At 40.8% G+C, this 20,557-nt stretch overlaps 1 protein-coding gene across 2 annotated transcripts in view; it reads left to right on the plus strand.

The window, feature by feature from the left end:
• Nucleotides 1-20,557, plus strand: part of PGM1 (phosphoglucomutase 1) — a 62,339-nt gene that overhangs the window by 18,789 nt on the left and 22,993 nt on the right. Inside the window, exons 1-5 of one of the 2 annotated variants that reach the window (XM_055305809.1) lie at nucleotides 8,776-9,239; nucleotides 14,587-14,749; nucleotides 15,092-15,238; nucleotides 17,256-17,381; nucleotides 19,793-19,983. In XM_055305809.1, coding sequence (XP_055161784.1) covers nucleotides 8,940-9,239; nucleotides 14,587-14,749; nucleotides 15,092-15,238; nucleotides 17,256-17,381; nucleotides 19,793-19,983 — 927 coding nt within the window. In that variant the 5' untranslated portion in view covers nucleotides 8,776-8,939. Of the gene's footprint in view, nucleotides 1-8,775; nucleotides 9,240-14,586; nucleotides 14,750-15,091; nucleotides 15,239-17,255; nucleotides 17,382-19,792; nucleotides 19,984-20,557 lie in introns of those variants that run through there. The other variant, XM_055305810.1, reaches the window with a different exon arrangement.

Below are 20,557 nucleotides of genomic sequence, written 5' to 3' on the forward strand. Positions count from 1 at the left end.
CTTACAGCTGGACATCCTAGTTTTTCCAGGCTGTGCAATTGAGAAAATCCTTAATAATGAGACAGAGAACCTCACCAAACCTTTCCCCTTATTAAAAGCCCAGAAATCCCACTGTGTTTTAATCATTTGATAAAGGGCCAACCACTGGCACAAAACTAGAGGGGGCATGATTCCCATTGTATTTGAAGTGAATGGGGCCCCCTAGAGTGGTGTGATGCCACTAAGCCCAGCTAGTGTGCCTCCTTGTGAAGTCGTGAGATAGCTTGCATGTTTTTCCATTTTCCACCACAAGAGGGAAGCATGCAACCACAAATGATTTGAAAATAAAGCAATTCTTTAGATCTACTTTTTAAGCTAATTAGTTAATTAATTTTTACTTTTTTTTTTTAAACTGAGGGGTTTCCATATGTAGTTTCTGGTAATATCCAGAATATAGGACAATATTAGCACCTAATGAATATTCTTAAGGGAGTTAAATGAAAATTTTCTTGAGAATGCTCCAAAAAGGAAGTAAAAGACACATAAAAATTCTATATAAATTGCCATTTTTATAGGTCAAAATGGTTGAATATTGGCAATTTCTAATAAAACAGGAGCCCTCCTCCTAAGTGTAGTATGTAGGAGAAGGTCTCTCAACCCTTGTGCATCTTCAAAGATTGTTTTTAGATTCAACCACATGAATTAAGAATGGCATTTGTGGAGATGGGGATTGCCTTCCTTACCTTCTCCCTCACCTCTGAGAATTCACAACTCTCTCTTGATGTTCCAGATTAGCACTTCTTATTTTTTTTTTTTTTTGTAATGATTTGTCAACTTATTGCTTTCTCTTTAGACCAAAAGTTTCTTTCTTGACAACTTGAGTCTGTCCTCTTCCCATGGTGCATGGTGTTTGGTGAAATGAATGCAGCAGTTTATGTAGTAACTGCTGGGTACGTGGGTGGATAAACAGATGGACAACAGACTGACCAATGCTAAAGGATGTATCTGCTCTGTTGCAACCATTTTGTCTTTAATTTCAAAATATGCTCTAGGAGTCTTTTTTTTTTTTTTAGGATCATTTATTTATTTATTCATGAGCAACAGAGAGAGAGAGGCAGAGGGAGAAGTAGGCTCCTTGCAGGGAGCCCAACGTGGGACTCAATCCTGGGTCTCCAGGATCACACCCTGGGCTGCAGGCAGCACTAAACCCCTGCACCACCAGGGCTGCCCTGCTCCAGGAGTCTTTGAGCCTGAGATTCTGTGCAACTCTGAGCCATCCAGCCCTTGGGATTCTTCAGACTTTGTACTTTCTTTATCATTTAATATAATTTCTCCTTTTCTTTAAAGGACATTTCCTAACTCTGTTAAAACACATATACTCTTAAATAGGTATGAAACACAGCTACATCGTTTCAGATTGATTCAAGGCAGTAATAAAGGCTAACACTTATGTAGGACTCATAAGGAGCTAAAACCAGCTATCCTATTCTTTATCTTTATTAACTCATCGTGTCTTTATACAACAAACCATGCAGTATATACTGTTTTCTTTCTTTAACACTTTAAAGGAGGCATAGTTTAAATTGAAGTAGGATTGACATGTAATATATTACTTTGAGGTATACAGCATAATGATCTGCTTATTTGTATGTATTGCAAAATGATCACAGTAAGTCTAAGTAGGTGTTATTTTCAGGTCCCATTTTAAAGATGAGAAAGTAGGAGTACCAAGAAGTTAGATATTTTGCCCAAGATGACCCAACTAGTAAATGTTACTCTGCCTTTCACCTTGCTGTTGACTGGGGTTGCTCAAAGGGAGAAAGAGGACGGCTTTCCTCTCTTCCTCTTCTTGCCTGGGTGGGACAGCAGATGGCTCAGAGCTGGCAAATGGGAGCCACACACCACTGAGCTCTGCTCAATGCTGGGAAGGGCTGCAGGTGGTGGCAAGTAATAGGAAGCTGGTCAGACTACGGTGAGTTGCCAGGAGGATTGCTTTAGAAGGAGAAGTGTCTCTCAAAAGCCGATGGTAGAGTGGAAGCAGAGCCTCCCAGGAGCCTGAGATTGGAGGAAGCTTGGCAGCCACTCCCTGTCTACCCACTCAGTTTATCTCAGCTTTGTTTTCCTCTCTCTCTCTCTGCTGACTCGGTTGTCAGTGTAAGTTGGTGGGTTTCTGTGTGTGTGTGTGTGTGTGTGTGTGCGCTTGTGATCTTAGTTATAAAGTCATTTACTCAAATTCCTATGAACATTGCACATTTATAAATCAAATAGGCTTATATACTTCTAAAATTCTTTGTCTTACAAGCAAATCTTGAAAATATTCAAGTTCTCATATAATCTAATAATGATAACAGCAGATACTTTTTTAGGGCATCCTATACCAGCTCTGGTTTTAGAACTTTCTGTGTATTACCTCATTCAACCATAGCTGCACACAGCGAGTGAGCTAGGGGGTCTGTTATTCTTCCCATTTTTACAGATGAGGCCATGGACACACAAAGAGGCTAAATGACTTTTCTGAGGTCACACAGCTAGTGACCAGCAGAGCTGGGTTTCCAGCCCTATTCCCTGCAACACTACAGCAAATTATCTGCATCTGATGATTGGAACTTCAAACTGTGGATATGGTACAAAATTTTCTTGCATGTTCCAATGTTTATATTTTTATAAAATTCTCTTACCTCCTTAAAATTGTAAGTCAAAATAGGTTACTTAACTACACATTATAAATTGGAAATGCAAGACTAATCTGTTAGATAAACTAATACCCCAGATTCTCCTAACATATTTAAAATACCAAATATACTTAGATTTTCTCCCAAATTTACTGCAAAAATATTAATGCTACAAGTCTGATTTATTTTATTATTTGTATACTATGAGTTTGATTTATTTCATGTGCATACTTAATTCTAAATCTTTCTGTGTCTAAATATGCCCTCTTCAAGGAGCATCTGGGTGGCATATTTGGTTGAATTTCCAGCTCTTGGTTTTAGCTCAGGTCGTGATCACATGGTCATGATCTCACAGTTGTGAGCTCAAGCCCTGCATCAGCTCCACACTCCTCCACACTCCACTCAGAGCCTACCTAAGACTCTTTTTTCCCTCTCCCCCTGCCTAACTCCCCATGCATGAGCATATGTGCATGCACTTGCTCTCCTTCTCTCAAATCAATCAATCTTTAAAAAAATGCCCTCTTCAAAAACCAGTCTCTCACCCCAAATAATTAGGGGTGACCTTTCCAATTGAATTGGGGTGACATTGTCAGCTGACTGAAGTGCGTGTTGACCAGAGATCGGGATATGAAACCAACCCTGTCCAGAACACAATGCCAGTAGGGAGTCTCAAGCAGCTTTTGTTCACAGACCACATTCCCTAATTCTCATGTCTAATGAATCCGCAATCCCTACCCTCTTGAGGAGACTCATCTAACCTATTTTATGCTTGATCCTATTCTGAATTGTTTTCCAATTCTTTCCGTACATTGGCTCTACAAATCTTAGAGACGTCTAGATGATTCACAGTTGTATCCTGCATGTAGGATTCAGGTATTCTTACATATTATGTGACTGTCAGTCATAATTTATGGATATTCTCATGACATGACTGTCCCTGGCCCACAGCTCCTGAGTTTACCTATCTTCCCAGTTCAAAGACTAACTGAATCAAATCTGTATACTTTTGAGTCCTAATTCTAGATACCTGGGAGGGAAAATATGATTGATCTAGTTTTGGTCAGGCATCCACTTCTGGTGATCATGGCCTGGCATCAGGGTCCTATAGTAGAACATGGCTAGGAGCCTACTCTTGTGTGGTGGGTAAGGGATGGTTCTCAGAGAAGAGAGGGGATAAATGGAAGGAAGATACTATGTGTAGAAGGAGTCAGAGGAAAGAGGCTGTTTGGGTGGTGTCTTCATGATGGAGCAGAAAATTCCAACAGGGCTCAGAGTAGCCCAAGGACTCAGAGTTGAAGTCTTGTGCAGGAAGCCGGCAGAGGAGCAGCTCTGGGCAAGACCCCATTGATCAGGATTGTCAGAGCTGCCTCAGCTGAGGAAGGAATCTGTTTTTGCATCCTTGTTAATCTTTTTCTAGTCTCTCCTTCTCAAAGCTATTTGATGTACCACTGGCAGCCAATTCGTTTTCCAAAAACATACCAGTTTAGATTCCTTTTGCTTAAAAATTTCCATAGATTACAGTGCCTACAAAAGAAATTTTAGTGTGGTTCATGAGATTTTGTAATCTTGCCCCAACTGTTTCTCCTGTCTCACCCCATTACTGTAACCTCTCAAGAGCCATAGGTCTGTTCATATACCTCTGGGACAGGGCCAAGGCCACCACACGAGGGTGGCTTCTCTGACATAAACTTAAGAACAAAGGTCCATGCTCTTCTTTCTCTTCTCCACCTCCTGAATATGAAAAAAAAAAAATTCCTAATTTTATATCATTTTCTAGTTCACAAAGGTTTTCACAGACATTTGGTGAGGTCTTCATCACAAAAATTTTGTGAGGCAGATATTATCCCATTGTAGAGATAGGGAAATTGAGGATTGGAAAGGTGAGGAGGCTAACAGTTACTGACATTCTACTAGATGCCAGATGCAGCACTAAGTGTTTTCACATATGGCACCTGATTCAATTCGTGGAACAACCTTGAGAGCTGTCCCCATCTTACAGGCTTAGTTCAGTTAAGTAACTTGCTCAAGATTAAATTTCTCATGCAGTTGAAAGTCAGAGATTTGTATCTGGCTTCTAAACATGTGGTCTTTGCATTATCTTGCAATGCCTAACCTGGGCTAACATTTATTCTATGCTTCCATACTGTTGGTGGGAGAAGTGAATGTTTCCCATCCATTGGGTCACACACCTGAACCACTCAAGCAGGCACCCATAGCTGTCACAAGGGCAGGGCTTCAGGCTGGGGGTCTGATGATCTCTGCTGCTTTTGGCACAATTAATAGCTTTCATTCTAGTGCTTACCCCAGAGACAGGGTTAGCGGTCCCTTTCCCCATGCCTAGTACTGTGGCATCAGCTAAAGAACGTAGTTGGCTACCCAATAAGTATTTACTGATGGAAAGAAAGCCAAAATGAATAAAGGATGGGCAAGCCTGCAGTTTCCATTGTGTTCTACTAGGGAGGTATCCACAACTCACAACAGGAGTTGGAAGTCTTTGTGAGGCCGGGAGCAAAGGGGTTCATAACTCTGCCATCGTGAAATTGATTGTACCCAAGACCAGTATGAAAGTTCCTTGTCTGAAGGGAGTAATCCTTAAATCCCCCATATGGTTTAAATGTAATTTGTGTCATTGTGAAGGAGTACTCGCAACGCAGGTGAATTCATTAGGCCAAATTGGGTTCGCTATGCTCGACAGTAACGTTTCCGAAGATGAAGTTCAACCTTTGCTGGAGAAGCTAAAACAGATGAGTTTCTTAATCGCTGCCCTACTTAGTCTGAACACCGTAGGAAGCTTCATGTTCTTACCGCCCCTTCTTTTTTACCACACTTCACAGCTCATCTAACATTGCTGCTTCTGGTCGTATTTTTATATGGGGTTGAGTTCTACAGTGTCCATAAAATGATGGCTCAAGCCCATTTTTAGAATAGAAGCTTTTCTAGGGCAAGGGTTACATCTTTTTGCTTTCGTTTTGCATATTGACAGACACGGTGCCAGACATATATAGTTTCCGGCCGCGTTAATCTCTGTTCTGGGGTACAGAACTCTTTTCTGTGGAGGCTTGGAATCACTGTGCCCTTAAATTGCTGGGTATTTACTGACATGTGCCAGAGCCATGAGAGAGGGAATCTTCCCCAGTCCATGCCTCGCTGAAGAGGCATGCACAGGAAGGTAAGAAGGCCCACAATCCTGCCTAGATGTTTCCTGCAAGAAGGATGCAGTGGTTCAGCCACTGGGTTCACTTAGTGATCTGATTCTACAGGGTAGACACATGATCTCTTGATGCTCAGTGACTGCTATCTGTTTCCTTTTGTGTTAAACAGTTTTTAAAATATGAAGATGATCTACACGGGAGGTATATTTAAAAATCTTGAAATTAAGAGGCAAATAATAATCAACCTCAAGATTGCATATCAGGTACCTACAAGGTTCAGATTGGAAAAGCACCAGTATTACTAAATTTGCAATATTTCCTTCAAAACTACTTTGGAAAGCTGTTGTTTTTTAACTTTTAAGAATCAGAATAGTTACATTTGGAATACTTTCTGTATCAGTTTTTAGATGCATTAGAAACTGTTGCTCGGTCCAGGTTTAATTCTGGAAAAGTGCAGCTTTTTATAAACTTAGAGTGTAAAAAAATTTTTTAGAAACAAGATATGGTTCACACAAAAACACACTGGTAAGCAGAGGTGTTCTAGCTTGTGATGTGGCTACAGGCTTCAAGATAAAAAAGCAAGTATTTCCTATCCTTTGAAGCCAGATCTGTTGGATCTCATGCTGTGAACAAACCTACTTTTATGCTTATATTTTTTTGTACAGAACATCTATTTTGAATTTTCATGATTATACCTTGATTCTTCATAACTTCTCATTCTATGAAATTGATTTGCATTAACTATAAACAGTAAATAAAATCAATGCATGGGCAAAAAACTAACAAAATGTTAACTCTCTTAGTTCCAGCTTCAGGAGGAGTTTCACTGAGAGAGTGGCAGACCAGCAGCAGAGAACATGCTGTAATGTGTGGGCAGAGAAGCTTCAGCTGGGGATGTTGGAGCACCCTTATGACCAACTGCCCCTCAGTCTGCCCTGGGATTTCAAGAACTTGTTAAGAAAACTACCAATTATGTGGTTGGCTGCTCTGTTATTCCCAGTGAAAAGATTATTGGGTTGATATTTCATAAATATTGATTATTAAATATGTCAAGACACATATGCTGGCCTAATGTGCAAAACTATCTAGAACCAGAGAAAACTTGGCACCAAACTTTAAAAAAAAAAAAAAGAATTAAAAAAACTGTTTATTGTAAATCACAAAACAGTGGGTATGTAAACTGCTGTTAAAACAGCAAGCTTCTCTGCTTATGTCTCTGCCTTGCTCTGTGTGTCTCTCATAAATAAATGAATACAATCTTTAAAAAAATAAATAAAACTGCAGGCTTAGTTCATAAATTAGTTTCTAAAGAATTTTATTTTTAAAAAGTAAATAAAGACCCCAAATAAATTATAAAAAGTGTCTTTTGGCCAACTGTTTTTTTCCTTAATAGATGTAGTCTTGTGAATTGTTTTAATGTTATGTCTCAGTCTTCCCTGCCCTTGGGCCAGTACCATTTGTCACTTGAAGGAGACCAGGCTTCCTTGCCAAGTAGCTGCTTTTGGCTCTTGGGCCTGTTCATTCAGCTGGTCCTGCACAGAGCAGCCCCCTAGTAAAGGAGCATTCTTGATTCAGAGAAGGCAGTCTGCTGCTCCCCATCCTGTTTGCTTTTGGACCTTGCTTACTGAGTTAGTCGAAAAATAGCCAGGTTTTGTTTATCAAGGGATTATTCGTGTTTCACGTGAAAACCTGGACTCCCAGTGCAAGTCAGACTCTAAACATGTAGTGTAACTAGTCCTGGTTTACTTTTTAAGCATCCTTAATAAGTTCACCAAAACCTTGACAATGAAGTTTATTAATTGTCAATTTCTGCTGAACTACATACAAAAGACAGATGTATGCATTTAAATAGATCATTAATAAAACCTGAGGGACCAAATGGAGGTTGGATGTTAAATTTATTCAGGTAGAATGTCTTAAAAACATCTTAGGTTTAGTCCAAATGCATAGGACTTAATCTGCTTCACTAAAAATATTTTCTTAAAAGCCAAGTCTATTTAAAACTGAGAAAATGAGGGGTGCCTGGATGGCTCGGTGGTTGAGCGTCTGCCTTTGGCTCAGGTGTTCCCGGGGTCCTGAGATCAAATACTTCATCGAGCTCCCCACACGGAGCTGCTTCTCTCTCTGCCTGTCTCTGCCTCTCTCTCTGTCTCCCATGTATAAATGAATGAATGAATGAATGAATGAATGGGACTGAGAAAACAAAAAATTTAATTTTAAGTTTGTATTATTTTTCCAGATAATAACTTGATCAAACCTCGTGCACTTAAAATACTTTTTTCCCCTCCCTGTGTTGCTTACATTTTCAAGGATTTGGTGTGTCTCCATTCCCACATTTCCTTAAGTTCCAGGGACTGACCAAGCTGTTGATCATTCAGGGCGTATTTGTAGATAACGGTTCTTCTAGAGCTGAATTACTGTTTTGTTAAATCCTTGGTGGGCAGTGAATAAATGTGTTCTGTTGGATGACTTCCTTCCAACTGGAATTGCATGTGGCTTGTAAAAAAAATTACTTGGGTATCAAAATAATGGTGATATAAGGAAACCAGAGGTAACTGAGATCCCTCACTTCCATTTTAAGATTGACCTTTAACTTGCTAGATGGCATGGGCCAACTGTAGCAGCAGATGGCCTTCTCAGTGATGAGTACCCAGAAAGGCTCTGCTCTAAGGAGTGTTGGGAGCAGAGGGAGCCACACCAGGGTGTCCTGTTCAGGAGCCTGTTTCTTGGGACTGCACTTGCTGCATCTTTGCCTGGGCTCTGAGCGTGGAGTCTGGCAGGCATCCGGTGTTTGTGACTAAAGTCCGCCACATGCAGTATCCTTTGGAGCTATCTAACGGGGAGATGAGGCAAAAATAATTGAAGGGTATTTGGCGTGGTTATGTGGGCAGAAGTGTCTTCACCAAAACAACTCTGAAGATGTGGTGTGGGTGTGGGTGGGCGTGTGGCCCGTAACTTTTCACAGGGGGTGACGACAGCAAGGAATTATCAGCTTCCTCGTTGAGAGTGATCGTCCAGGCACGACCTCTATTTTAGTTACTCAGATGACACTGTTGCAGCTTCAGATCGACAAACTATTTTGAGGACCCTTGACTGCTCTCTGGACACCCGCTGAGCCAAGTGGTGAAAATGAAAGATGAGTGATTTTGATGAATGGATTTCTGGGAAATACAGAAAAATGGAAGAAGGGCCTCTCCCCCTGTTGACTTTTGCTACTGCTCCCTACTACGACCAGAAACCAGGAACTAGTGGATTACGGAAGAAAACCTATTGTTTTGAGGCGAAGCCATGTTATCTGGAGAATTTCATCCAAAGTCTGTTCTTTTCCATAGACCTTAAGGATCGCCAGGGATCCTCAATGGTGGTTGGTGGAGATGGGCGGTATTTTAATAAATCGGCGATAGAAACAATAGTGCAGATGGCAGCCGCCAGTGGGGTTGGTATACGATAATTATTGTTACATATCTGGCTCTCCACGTATGTTTCTTTCTTCATTTTGCAGAAATATACAAAAGTACAAAGATTAGTATGTTGTTTACACTTCAGTTCTACTAACATCCAGTTAGCGTTTTGTTGTGACTTCAGAGAACATATATTGTGATATTACTCCTGAAATTACATTAGTCACATTAGGGTATAGGAATGTAAATTCGGCTCCTTATGTGTTGTACTTTTTGCCTTTTGCTTGAAAAAAATACCTGTTGCTTTTGAGACATTTAAAGCACACCCCCAGCCTTCAGCTGTCTTATCTACATTCTAACCTAGTCCCCAGGGGTACCCTATCCTGTGTAAGAAGGCTCTAATGAGTGGTGGAGAGAGAAGGATTTTGTTTTCTTTCAATGGCTTCCTTGTTGAAGTTCAGTCATTTGTCAAACAGGAGAACAAAAGCCAGGGCATGCTGTTGTTTGTGGATCCTGGTAGTCATGCAGAAATGCCAGGAGGGAATTGGAAAATGTTAGGTGTAAGCCTACCAAGAGGACCTGTTACAGGGGAACCTGCTTATAATGACCTTGGACACAAAGAAGCCCTGTGTGCGGTGAATTTGTGCAGTAGGGTAGAGTTAATAACTCCTGTAAGACTATAATATAAGGAGGCTCTGCTAGGAGCTCTGCATTGTGAAAAACTGCATTGGCTGAATTAGCCAAATCAGAAGGAATCTTGCACCAGTCTCAAGGATTTGCAGGAAGGTAGGCATCAGGACATTCTGTTTTGACTCTGCAGATTCCTCCATGGCACCAAAAACATATTTTTAGTGTTTTCGATTATACTTAGCAATAATTTGGAGCACACAGTCCCTCAGAATTTATAAAAATTTAGCATGGCAACCAAGTGTGTTGGGCATTCATTGTCAGTCTGTTTTAATAATATGCCAAGCAGGTGTGATTGCAAAACCCAAATTAAAAACAAAAACACACCACCAAATTAGATTTTAAAATGTTTATAGATCCTTTTGTTTATAATGCAAAGTTTCCTTCCTACCCTGTTGCGGAATCTGAATGCCTCTCATGTAAAAATTGCTGATAAAGCACTCAAATATTAAATTATTATGAAGCATACACATTTTTAAGATAAAATGTGACATGCTGTAAATTTCACCTTTGAGGAGAGCTGCAAAGGGAATGGTATTAAGATGCTTTTAATCTTGAGAGAAAGAACGAAAGGAACATTATTTCTTCGCATATATCTAGATCGTTGAGTGGATCTGGTACACTGTCCCCTTTGCTGTGATATATTTGGCTTCATTTCATTTTTGTATGAAGCTGAAGGATGTGGAAGAGGTGGTAGGAATGTGTAATTTAGGCAGACCCTATAGATTTGCTCAGATTTACGATCTGAAGGTTTGCTAAATAATACATTTAAGTGATAATAATTGACTAAATATGGTAACTGCCTATTTGTTAGAGCTGTGGCAGCCAAGCAATATTTTCAAATCTTCTCAAGGGCATTCTTTATTAAAAATAGTGTTGCATTTAAAGCAGTCATGCAACCAAACTGAATTATGTAAAACATTTATTAGAGGACCAATAAAGCACTTTAATCTGATAAAGCCTATCAAATCCTAGATGGTCTGATTCCTTCTTTTCCTAACATATCCTCAGTTCTGACTATTTTCACATCCCTTTGCTTGTGGACAGAGCTCTAGGGAGGAAATGTAAAGGAAAGAAATTTCATTGCCACAGATTTTGGGAGAAGTCAGTGTTTTTTCCTCACCCCTGTCAATACCCACTCTACACTTAAGCTGATTCTTGGAAGGCTTTTCAGCCTAGTGAGCTAAATGAAAATCATTTCATTTTTTTTCTTTTTATTATACTTTATCTGGGGCACTTATAGATCGTGGAACATAATTTGCCCTTATTAGGAGTTTCCCCTTTGTTTTTATTTGCATAGAGCTGTCTGCATTTACAGGAATTTTTTTTTTTTACATGATGCTTCTGTGAGCTAAGAAGTACAGGACATTTTAATGTACAAAATAAGACGTTAGTGGGGCCCTGTATATAATACTGATATCTCATTTTGGTCCCCAGAACTTTAAACTTAGAGATATGTTTAGAAATAAGAATATGTATGTATGACTAGCAGGGCAAGAAAATGGAACTTATTTTTTTGTGAAATATAAGAAAACACCAGGCCCTATTTATTTATTTATTTATTTATTTATTTATTTATTATTACTATTATTTTTTACCAGGCCCTACTTTTTAAAAGGAAATTTAGTTTGCTCTCTGTTGTGTTTGAGTACAAAATGGCGGGTAAATAGTGAGGTATCCTTTCTGGTAGTGTGAATTATGTCACTTGGGAAAGAGGGGTGGGAGAGAAAGGAAAAGACAGTTTGATGGACTTTCAGTATTGGGTAGAGGGAGTTATCTGTGAGTTGGTTGACACTTGGGAGACAAGGAAGGATTTTTCTTTTTTAAAATTATTTTTTTGTGTGGTGAGCTATACATAAAATTTTAGCAAGTCAACCATTTTTAAGTGTGCATTTATGTGGTATTGATTACACTCACCATATTCTGGAACTGTCACCATTATCCATTTCCACAGCTTTTTTCTCATCCCATCTGAAACTCTCTCTACTCACTAAACAGTAACTTCCCATTTTTCCTTCCCCACACCCTGGCAACCTCTGTTCTACTTTGCGCCCATGAATTTGCCTCTTCTATGTGCCTCATGTAAATGGAATCCTACAATACTTATCTTTATGTGTCTGGCTTATTTTACCTAGGTATTGTTTTCAATGTTTATTTATGTTGTAGCATGTATCAGAATTGCATTCCTTTTTTAAGGTTGAATAATATTCTGTGTGTATACCATATTTTGTTTGTGCATTCACCTGTTGATGGACCTCTGGCTATTGTGAATAATTCTGCTATGAATATGGGTATACAAGTTACCTCTTTGAGTCCCTGCTTTCTTTTGTGTCTATAGCTAGAATTGGAAAATCTGTATCGTATGGTACAGGAAAGGTTTTTGAGTAGAGGAGAGATACAAAAGTATGGTTTAAAAAGATGAACTAGGTGGGCCTGAGTTGGAAGGCTGGATTCAGCCAGGGTAGAGTAAGGGAGGTACAGGTGGAAGAGAGAAAGGGGAACCTGAGTCAGGAGCTGTGGCAGTGCTCCAGACATTGTTAAGGGAAGGAGGGTAGTAGAGTAATATCTCCTCGATATCAGGTTGAGGATTAATATTCCCAAGTGGGATTCACAGGAGAGAGTCTTCTTTGAGAGTAGAGACTTGGATTAGCTGTTACCTCTTCTTAGGCTGAAGAGAAGGAAGGTACCATGGACTTCCTTGCTCTGGTCTCTTGACTTTCTTATTCTTACTCCCAATATACTCCCCTTGTTCTTGGACCATTACTGACTGCAGATTTCACCATAACGAATGGTAGAGTAAGAGGTGACTCGGGTGGTGCAGCTTAATATTCATTCGTCAGTCTCCCTTTCCATACCAAATACATATAAAATCCGAGTACATGTCAGTATGCCTGATGTGCAAGTACAATTTCCAGATAACTCCATCCCCACTCTGGCTAATTAAATTGCCATCCTTAATTAAGCTCCTCCTACTGTTCAACCATATACTTTCACTCTTATCAAAACCACACCCAGAAACTGCTGGAAGGATGAGATGTTACTGTTCCCACTGTATTGAGTTAGTGGCCATCGCTGGCCACTAATTTGCCACATGACCTTGCCCTGTCATCTCTCCCAGTGCCTCCCATACCAACTTTCCATAAACACTTATTATTGCTTTTGGACGGATGCATAGAATAGACAAATGAGCAGCATCATAACTTTGGACCTCAGCTTCTTCATCTACAAGACAGTATGAGGGAGCAGCTATGAGAATGAATCAAAATGCCATGGGTTTTAGAAAGCAATCTGTGGCTCAGGGATAATCATTAATCTTGATTTCACACCATCCACAGGTCCCTCTAGTCTATAGAGGAGCCTCAGTATAGCATCTACCCTGGTCATCACCACTTCCTTACAGAGACAAGGCATAACAAATGTATTAGTCTAACAAACACTGTTCTGAGATGGACAAATGAAAGCCAAGAAACAACTGAAATGAACTGGCTGCTTTCTGGGAGGTGGTCGACAGCTGAAGGGTTGATGATAAGACAGACAAGCTTTCAGTGACTTGTAGGGGGGCAAAGGTAACAGTCCAGGAAAGCTTTCCCAGGGAATCCAAGTAGCATCGATACATTTTCTACCATAAGTTATTTCTTCAAGCATGCTTATCTGGGCTGGGTAAAAAGAAATAACAACCAGAAAAGTTTAAAACATTCCTGTCCCTTTCTTCTCTCAAAACGGAGAATGGAATGAGGGCACAAACTCCTAGTTTTATGAATCTTTTTATGCAGTAGTTAGGTTTTCTCCAAGCGTGTTAAGGGAACTGATGGAACTTCATCTTTTCCAACTTGGGTCATGTTGAAACAAATATAAATTGTATTTTAGTGAAGGAGGATTTAGGAGCTGTGCTGATAGCATCTGTGAGTGATATGGGAAGATGAGTTAATAACACAGCAAACTACCACCTGTAGCCCTTTCCTGTGGGCGGTTCTGACTGGTTTAATCAGGGATAACTGCCAGCATCTTCTGCCTTAGGCCCGGCAGGTTACCCAGGTACACCCACACACAGGTCGGTATGTCCTGCTTTGAGGAAGCCACCATATCAAAATCCAGGCTTGGCCAGAAAGATGAATTTATGAGGTGCATTTTGTAAAACTCTTCATATAAAGTTTGCCCTTTTTACTTTTTAAGAAAATTCTAATTTATATAAAGCCTTCTCTTTGTGTAGAATCCCTTTAACTAGCTAAACTTATATCCTCTCCCTCAATGTAGTTTAAAAGTATGATTGAATTGGATGAAAATGTGAGTTTTCTAACAATTTTTCTTTTTTTTTCTTCTAACAATTTTTCGGTGAAAATTATGAACCTGTTCTTTAAAGACTCTTTCAAATACTCTGTGTTTTCTTGCCAGAGCCTTAGAGCTCCCCCAGACCATACACTATTTTAAAACTACAGAGTCCCAAAACACTATCTAAAGGAATGACTTTGTGTGAAGGAATGGCTTTGTTCAGCAATGCTGATTCTATTTAATAATAATAATATTCTACTTCATAATAAGATAATAATAACCCAAGATAAAGATGTTTGTTAAAGAACACCTTTTCTGGTTCAATACTATTTCTTTGTCCATCTGCATGTTGTTCTGGTGTTTTTTGTGCAGTAGCTCTGGATTTATCGATGTTAAAGTGTGTGTGTTCTGAATTTCTTCTCTTAGATTGGTCGCTTGGTTATTGGGCAGAATGGAATCCTCTCTACCCCTGCTGTATCCTGCATCATTAGAAAGATCAAAGCCATTGGTGGGATAATTTTGACAGCCAGCCACAACCCCGGAGGGCCCAATGGAGATTTCGGAATCAAATTTAATATTTCTAATGGAGGTGAGTTTGCTGTCTTTTTGAGGATAGTCAATTTATGTTCATTAGGATAAACTAATAACTGAAGCCTTGGAAGGCCAGGGTTCTGGTTCTGATCCTTAGCAAAGGAGTTCTTTGTTTCCTTTCAGTGAAAGTAGAATGCTTCTTATTCTGCTGTACCTGAATATAGAAGCCATGCACGAATGCTCATTAACATGATATTTTCTTCTAGAAAATTTTGATACTTTGCTGCCTAAATGATGGAATGGCAAATGTGCTGGTGAAAAGGAATTGACGAGCTCTGTGTTCTTTGCATTTTTAAGTCAGCTCCACAAAGTGACCCACGGTTCACTGTTTGATTTCCAGGTCCCGCTCCAGAAGCAATAACCGATAAAATCTTCCAAATCAGCAAGACAATCGAAGAATATGCAATTTGTCCTGACCTGAAAGTAGACCTTGGAGTTCTGGGAAAGCAGCAGTTTGACCTGGAAAACAAGTTCAAACCATTCACAGGCACGTTGACTTTCCTGCCTCTGCTCACTCTAGTTCCAGCTTCAACAGTTTGCCTTCCAAGGTTTTAATAAAATGGGTCTTCAGTTTTGAAAAGATCATGGTCACTAACCTCTGCATGCCTTCATTAGCAGCTCTGTGATTCGGTCTGGGAATCCAGAGACCTGGGCTCTCTGGCCCCTGCTGGGTATCAGCCCTGTGACTTTGGATAGTCCTTTCCAACTTTCTCGGCCTTGGCTTCCATAGCCATAAAATGCATAGCCTTGACCAGAAGACCTGTAAGATGACCTTCATAGCTAACTTTTACTGAGCTTTTATTGCGTCCTGAGCTCTTAACATGCATTATCCTGCTCTATTCTTGCAGAGCCCTTGTGAGGGCAGCACTGTCTCAATTCAGTGTTTCCAGATGAGGAAACAAAGGTTGGGAGAGGTTACATGACAGGCTTAAGATCCCATAGTCAGTGAGTGGTAACCAGATTCAGACTCAGGTGTGAATGGTTCCGAAGACTGGGCTTTGAATCTTTATTTTTCCTGCCTTAAAACTCACTAAAGTCAAAATAAGCCTTCTTGGGGGCTAAATTGAAACTCCCTACATAGGAAACTGTGGTAGACACTTTGTGGTTGAGTGCCAAGGTATTAACGGTAACTGATGGAGTAAATGTTTATAACGTTGTTCATATTAACACGAGGATGAGATGGTTAGTAATGGAACTTGCGTTTGGACTGTTCCAACATGTACTCATTCCTCTGGATTGCAATTTGATGGAATGCATTTTTTTGTTTGAACCTACACATCAAGAGCTGGCAGTTGCATCCTACCAAAGACAAACTAGCACCTTGGTATACCTTGAAGACATTCTTAGGGTTTAGAAAACACCAGTAGAGAATTGCTTAAACTCTTAATGTTTTGAAAATGTTCAGACCCCTGCACGTCCTACCAGAGCAATACTAAGTCCTTATATTTGTTTTATTCCTTCAGCAGTGCATGTGAAAAGTGATTTATTAAAAAATTTTTTCCCTGCTTTTTTTTTTTTACCATCAAGTCCTATGGCAATTGGCCTAGAAAAAGGAAAGAAAAGCGGGCATTACGTTTTCTGTTACTTGTGACACCAAAATATGCTTCTTACGGTAATAGGCGAGGAGTGAGTGTAGCAGCAGAGCAGAGTTTACAGTCAGGCAAAGCTCTGTCAAAAACCCAAAGTGTGGGGATCCCTGGGTGGTGCAGCGGTTTCGCGCCTGCCTTTGGCCCAGGGCGCGATCCTAGAGACCCGGGATCGAATCCCACGTCGGGCTCCCAACATGGAGCCTGCTTCTCCCTCTGCCTGTGTCTCTGCCTCTCTCTCTCTCTGTGTGACTATCATAAAAAAAAAAAAAAAAAAAAAAACTGAAGTGTGCCCCATCCCAGCTGTGTGGGCAAGTTACTTAACCTTTCAGACTCAGCTTTCTTGTCTATAAAATAAGATTAATAACATTTACCTCTCAGGAATATTGTTAGTATTGAAAAAAGAGATCATGTAACAGCCCGGGTGTATTGGAGCTACTTGATAATTATCCATTTATTTATTTATTCATGAGAGGCAGAGAGAGAGAGGCAGAGACACAGGCAGAGGGAGAAGCAGGCTCCATGCAGGTAACCCAATGTGGGACTCGATCCCGGGACTCCAGGATCATACGCTGAGCCAAAGGCAGACACTCAACTGCTGAGCCACCCATATGTCCTGATAATTATCCATTTAAAATAACTATTGTGGGTTTACAGAAATATAATCATTTCAGGATATAGTGTTTTTGTTTTTTAAAAAAATTTTTGAGGCAAGGAGAGGGAGAGAGAGAAGCCTAAGCATGCTCCACGCTCAGCACAGAGCCCGACACAGGGCTCAATCTCACTACCCTGAGATCATGACCTGAGAGCTGAAATTAAGAGTTGGACGCTTAGCAGACTGAGCCACCCAGGTGCCCTGAGGATAATATTTCTTAATGTGTTTAGTTCCCGTGTTTTAATGTTGCTTTATTCTCACAGTGGAAATTGTGGATTCAGTGGAGGCTTATGCTACAATGCTGAGAAACATCTTTGATTTCAATGCACTGAAAGAACTGCTTTCTGGTCCAAACCGACTAAAGATCCGTATAGATGCCATGCATGGAGGTATGGAGCCATTTTCCTTTCTTTCCTTTCTCTCAGAGATATGAAGCTGCTCTCTACTTTGTATATCATAATGCTTTAACATGCCTTTTCTCAAGACTCTCTGTGGCATGGGTTTCTAAATGGTGATTTTGCAACTATATCAGAGCATTATTCACATAGATAAACATCTAACTGTTGGCAGCAAAAACGGTAGAGGCGTTCCTCATGGTAAAGTAGGGCTGCGAAGATCAGAGTTTCCACATTAAGCATCAGGTTTTGAGTGCAACTGTTTCTGTGGATGCTTCCTCCCCCTCAGAAGATACCTTACATTCTTCCTAAACACCCCCATCTCTTCCAAGGGGGTGGGTGTCATTTGCTAGATGAGGTAAAAATGCTCCTGAGTCCCATACCCCACTCAGCTGCCCCCACATGTGCCTTTTCTTAGAAGAGCAGAGCTTACAAGAGCAAGCTGAGGATTAAATTCAGGAACAACAGTTGGGTGTCTCTCCCTCTTCTTCCTCTGTGAGTGTGTGGCTGGGTCAGCTGAGACAGCAGCCATCACTGTGAACTGGAACCATGAGGCTTTCTCACATGGAAGAACACGGGCATTCCCCAGCACTGAGGTGGTTTATTTGTTTTGTAATAAATTTAGAATCTTAGAGTCATTGAGCAGGAAGGATTCTCCCTAGCTTTGGAATCTAGCTGCCTGCCTAGTCAGGAAGACTTTCTCTCTGTAATTGAAACCTTTTGATGGTGCTCTTCAGAGCCTCCTATTATACTGCAAAACCACAATTAGAAAACCTTTTTCCCATAGGCTGAAATCTTCCATCCCTGAACCTCACCTTTGGGTCCACAGTTGCCTCTGGAGTCCCATAGGATGGGTCTACTTCCTTACTTAGACGATACGATTCATCATTTCGAACTATTCAACAGGCATGTGTTGAGCACTCTACTACATATGCGCATGCAGGCAGGCAGGGACTCACACGATGCTTGGGGAGATGAGATAATGTGGAAAAACCACTGCCAGGCCAACAAAATGAGGGTTCGATAGAATTTCAAGTATTCTCTTTGTGGTGTGGAAGAAGACATAACTTGACTAGCAGTATTAAGAAAGGTTTCCTGGAAGAACTTGGCAACCAACTCAGCTTTTATGAAAGAAAGATCTAGGGTAGGGTGGTCATTTCCAGCTGAGGCAACAGCTGCCACAAAGCCGTGAAGTCGTAAGACATATTATGGTAGGGAAATGAGAATGACTTAAGAATGGGCTTTGTTAACTAACTAGAATGTAAATAAAAACTTGAAATGAAAAAGCAAAAAGAATGGGCTTGTGATAGGCTGTGCGGTAGGAGAAGCTGGTCATGAAGTAGACTTTGTTCTTCAGGCCTTTCAGGAGTTCCTCTAATGCCTCAGTTTCCATATCCTTCATAGCCCTGGCTGTTCTGACCTTATCCCATGGTGTGTCCATAGCCTCCTTCACATGTGGCCCCTAACTGGAGATGCATATTCTATACTGCTCTGAGCTCTGTGGCCTACACTGGTGTCAGTACCTGCCTTGATGAAAACACATTCTCAGCGTTTTAGAGATGAATGTTCTCGGTAATTGTATTGAATGTCGCCATAAACGTTATATGACTGGTTTTTCCTGATGTTCGTAGTTCTTCCTTTTTGTTTATGGTTTGTGTTTTTAACGAGTTTGTCTGATAGCTGGGTACAGCGGGAAGATTAGGGCTCAAAATCCCAGCTCCCACTCCTACTGGATATGACAATTTGGGCACATGGCTTCAACTCAGACCGGTTTTCTTATCTATAAAGTAGAGGTGATAATCATAATGCAAACATTTATAACATACGTACCAGGTACTGTTCTCAGGGCTTCCTATCTATTAACTCACTGAATCCTCACAGCAACCCTGTTAGGTTGTGAGCTAGTACTCTGTTAGCTACTATTATTATCCTCATTTTGCAGATAGGGCAGCTGGGGACCTAGAGAGATTAAATAACTTTCCCGAAGTTGTATGGCCAATGATGAACCGAGCTGGGGTTTGAACCCAGACACTCTGATTCCAGAGTCTAAGCTTGTAAGCACTCAGCCCTACCACATTGTGAGCTCTTTTTGTTTTTGAAGGTGAAAATGGTCACCAAGCACATGGCATAGGTATGCAGTAGGTCATTCAAAGAAGTTAGCTCCCGTCCCTTCCCCTATTCGCTGTCCTCAACTAGCCCTACCTTTTCCAACCGAACCTCTCATTATTCCTTTTGCTAAATCCTTCTGCCTGACTTACTTCTTCACCAGTCCCTGAATAGAGGTTTCATGTTCTCATGGTCATTCACGCCATTCTCCTTAGAATGCCTCCACCTCCTCCCCTGATCCTGATGTGCTTTATTTAATAAGTCATATTTTCTGATTCTTCATTTTACATTTTCCATAGTTGTGGGACCATACGTGAAGAAGATCCTCTGCGAAGAGCTAGGCGCCCCTGCAAACTCAGCAGTTAACTGTGTCCCTCTGGAGGACTTTGGAGGCCACCACCCTGACCCCAACCTTACCTACGCTGCTGACCTGGTGGAGACCATGAAAACAGGAGAACACGACTTTGGGGCTGCCTTTGATGGAGATGGGGTGGGTACACGTGAGTTTAAGTGAACTATGATTATAGACCAGGCCTGATCCTTCAAAGTGGGAAAAAGCAGGCTGCTTCTGTTGGGCCCTGTGGACTTCATGAGTGAGTGACAGTCAGGGCTAAGTTATTAGAAGATTCTCTTGAACAGGAATGAGTCCTTGAAATCTATCCCATGTGTTTAGTTTTAGCCATTCATGTTTTCTTTTTTTTTAAATAAATTTTTTAAAAGATTTTATTTATTTATTCATGAGAGATACAAAGAGAAAGAGGCAGAGACACAGACAGAGGGAGAAGCAGGCTCCATGCAGGGAGCCCGACGTGGGACTCAATCCCGGGCCTCCAGGATCACGCCCTGGGCTGAAGGCGGCGCTAAACCGCTGAGCCACCCAGGCTGCCCTAGATATTCATGTTTTCTAAGAGTGGCAGGGTGATCAGGGCTCAGTTGTGATATGATGACTGGTGTGCTTCATGTGCTGGTCACGTTCTAGAAATCCATCCTAGGTTTATTCAACCCATGGAAAAGGTTTTGTCCTTATAATATACCCATTTGTTCATTCACCTTAGCTAAATGAT

The sequence above is a fragment of the Nyctereutes procyonoides genome, unplaced genomic scaffold, assembly GCF_905146905.1.
Source record: "Nyctereutes procyonoides isolate TBG_1078 unplaced genomic scaffold, NYPRO_anot_genome, whole genome shotgun sequence".
Taxonomy (NCBI): Eukaryota; Metazoa; Chordata; class Mammalia; order Carnivora; family Canidae; genus Nyctereutes; species Nyctereutes procyonoides.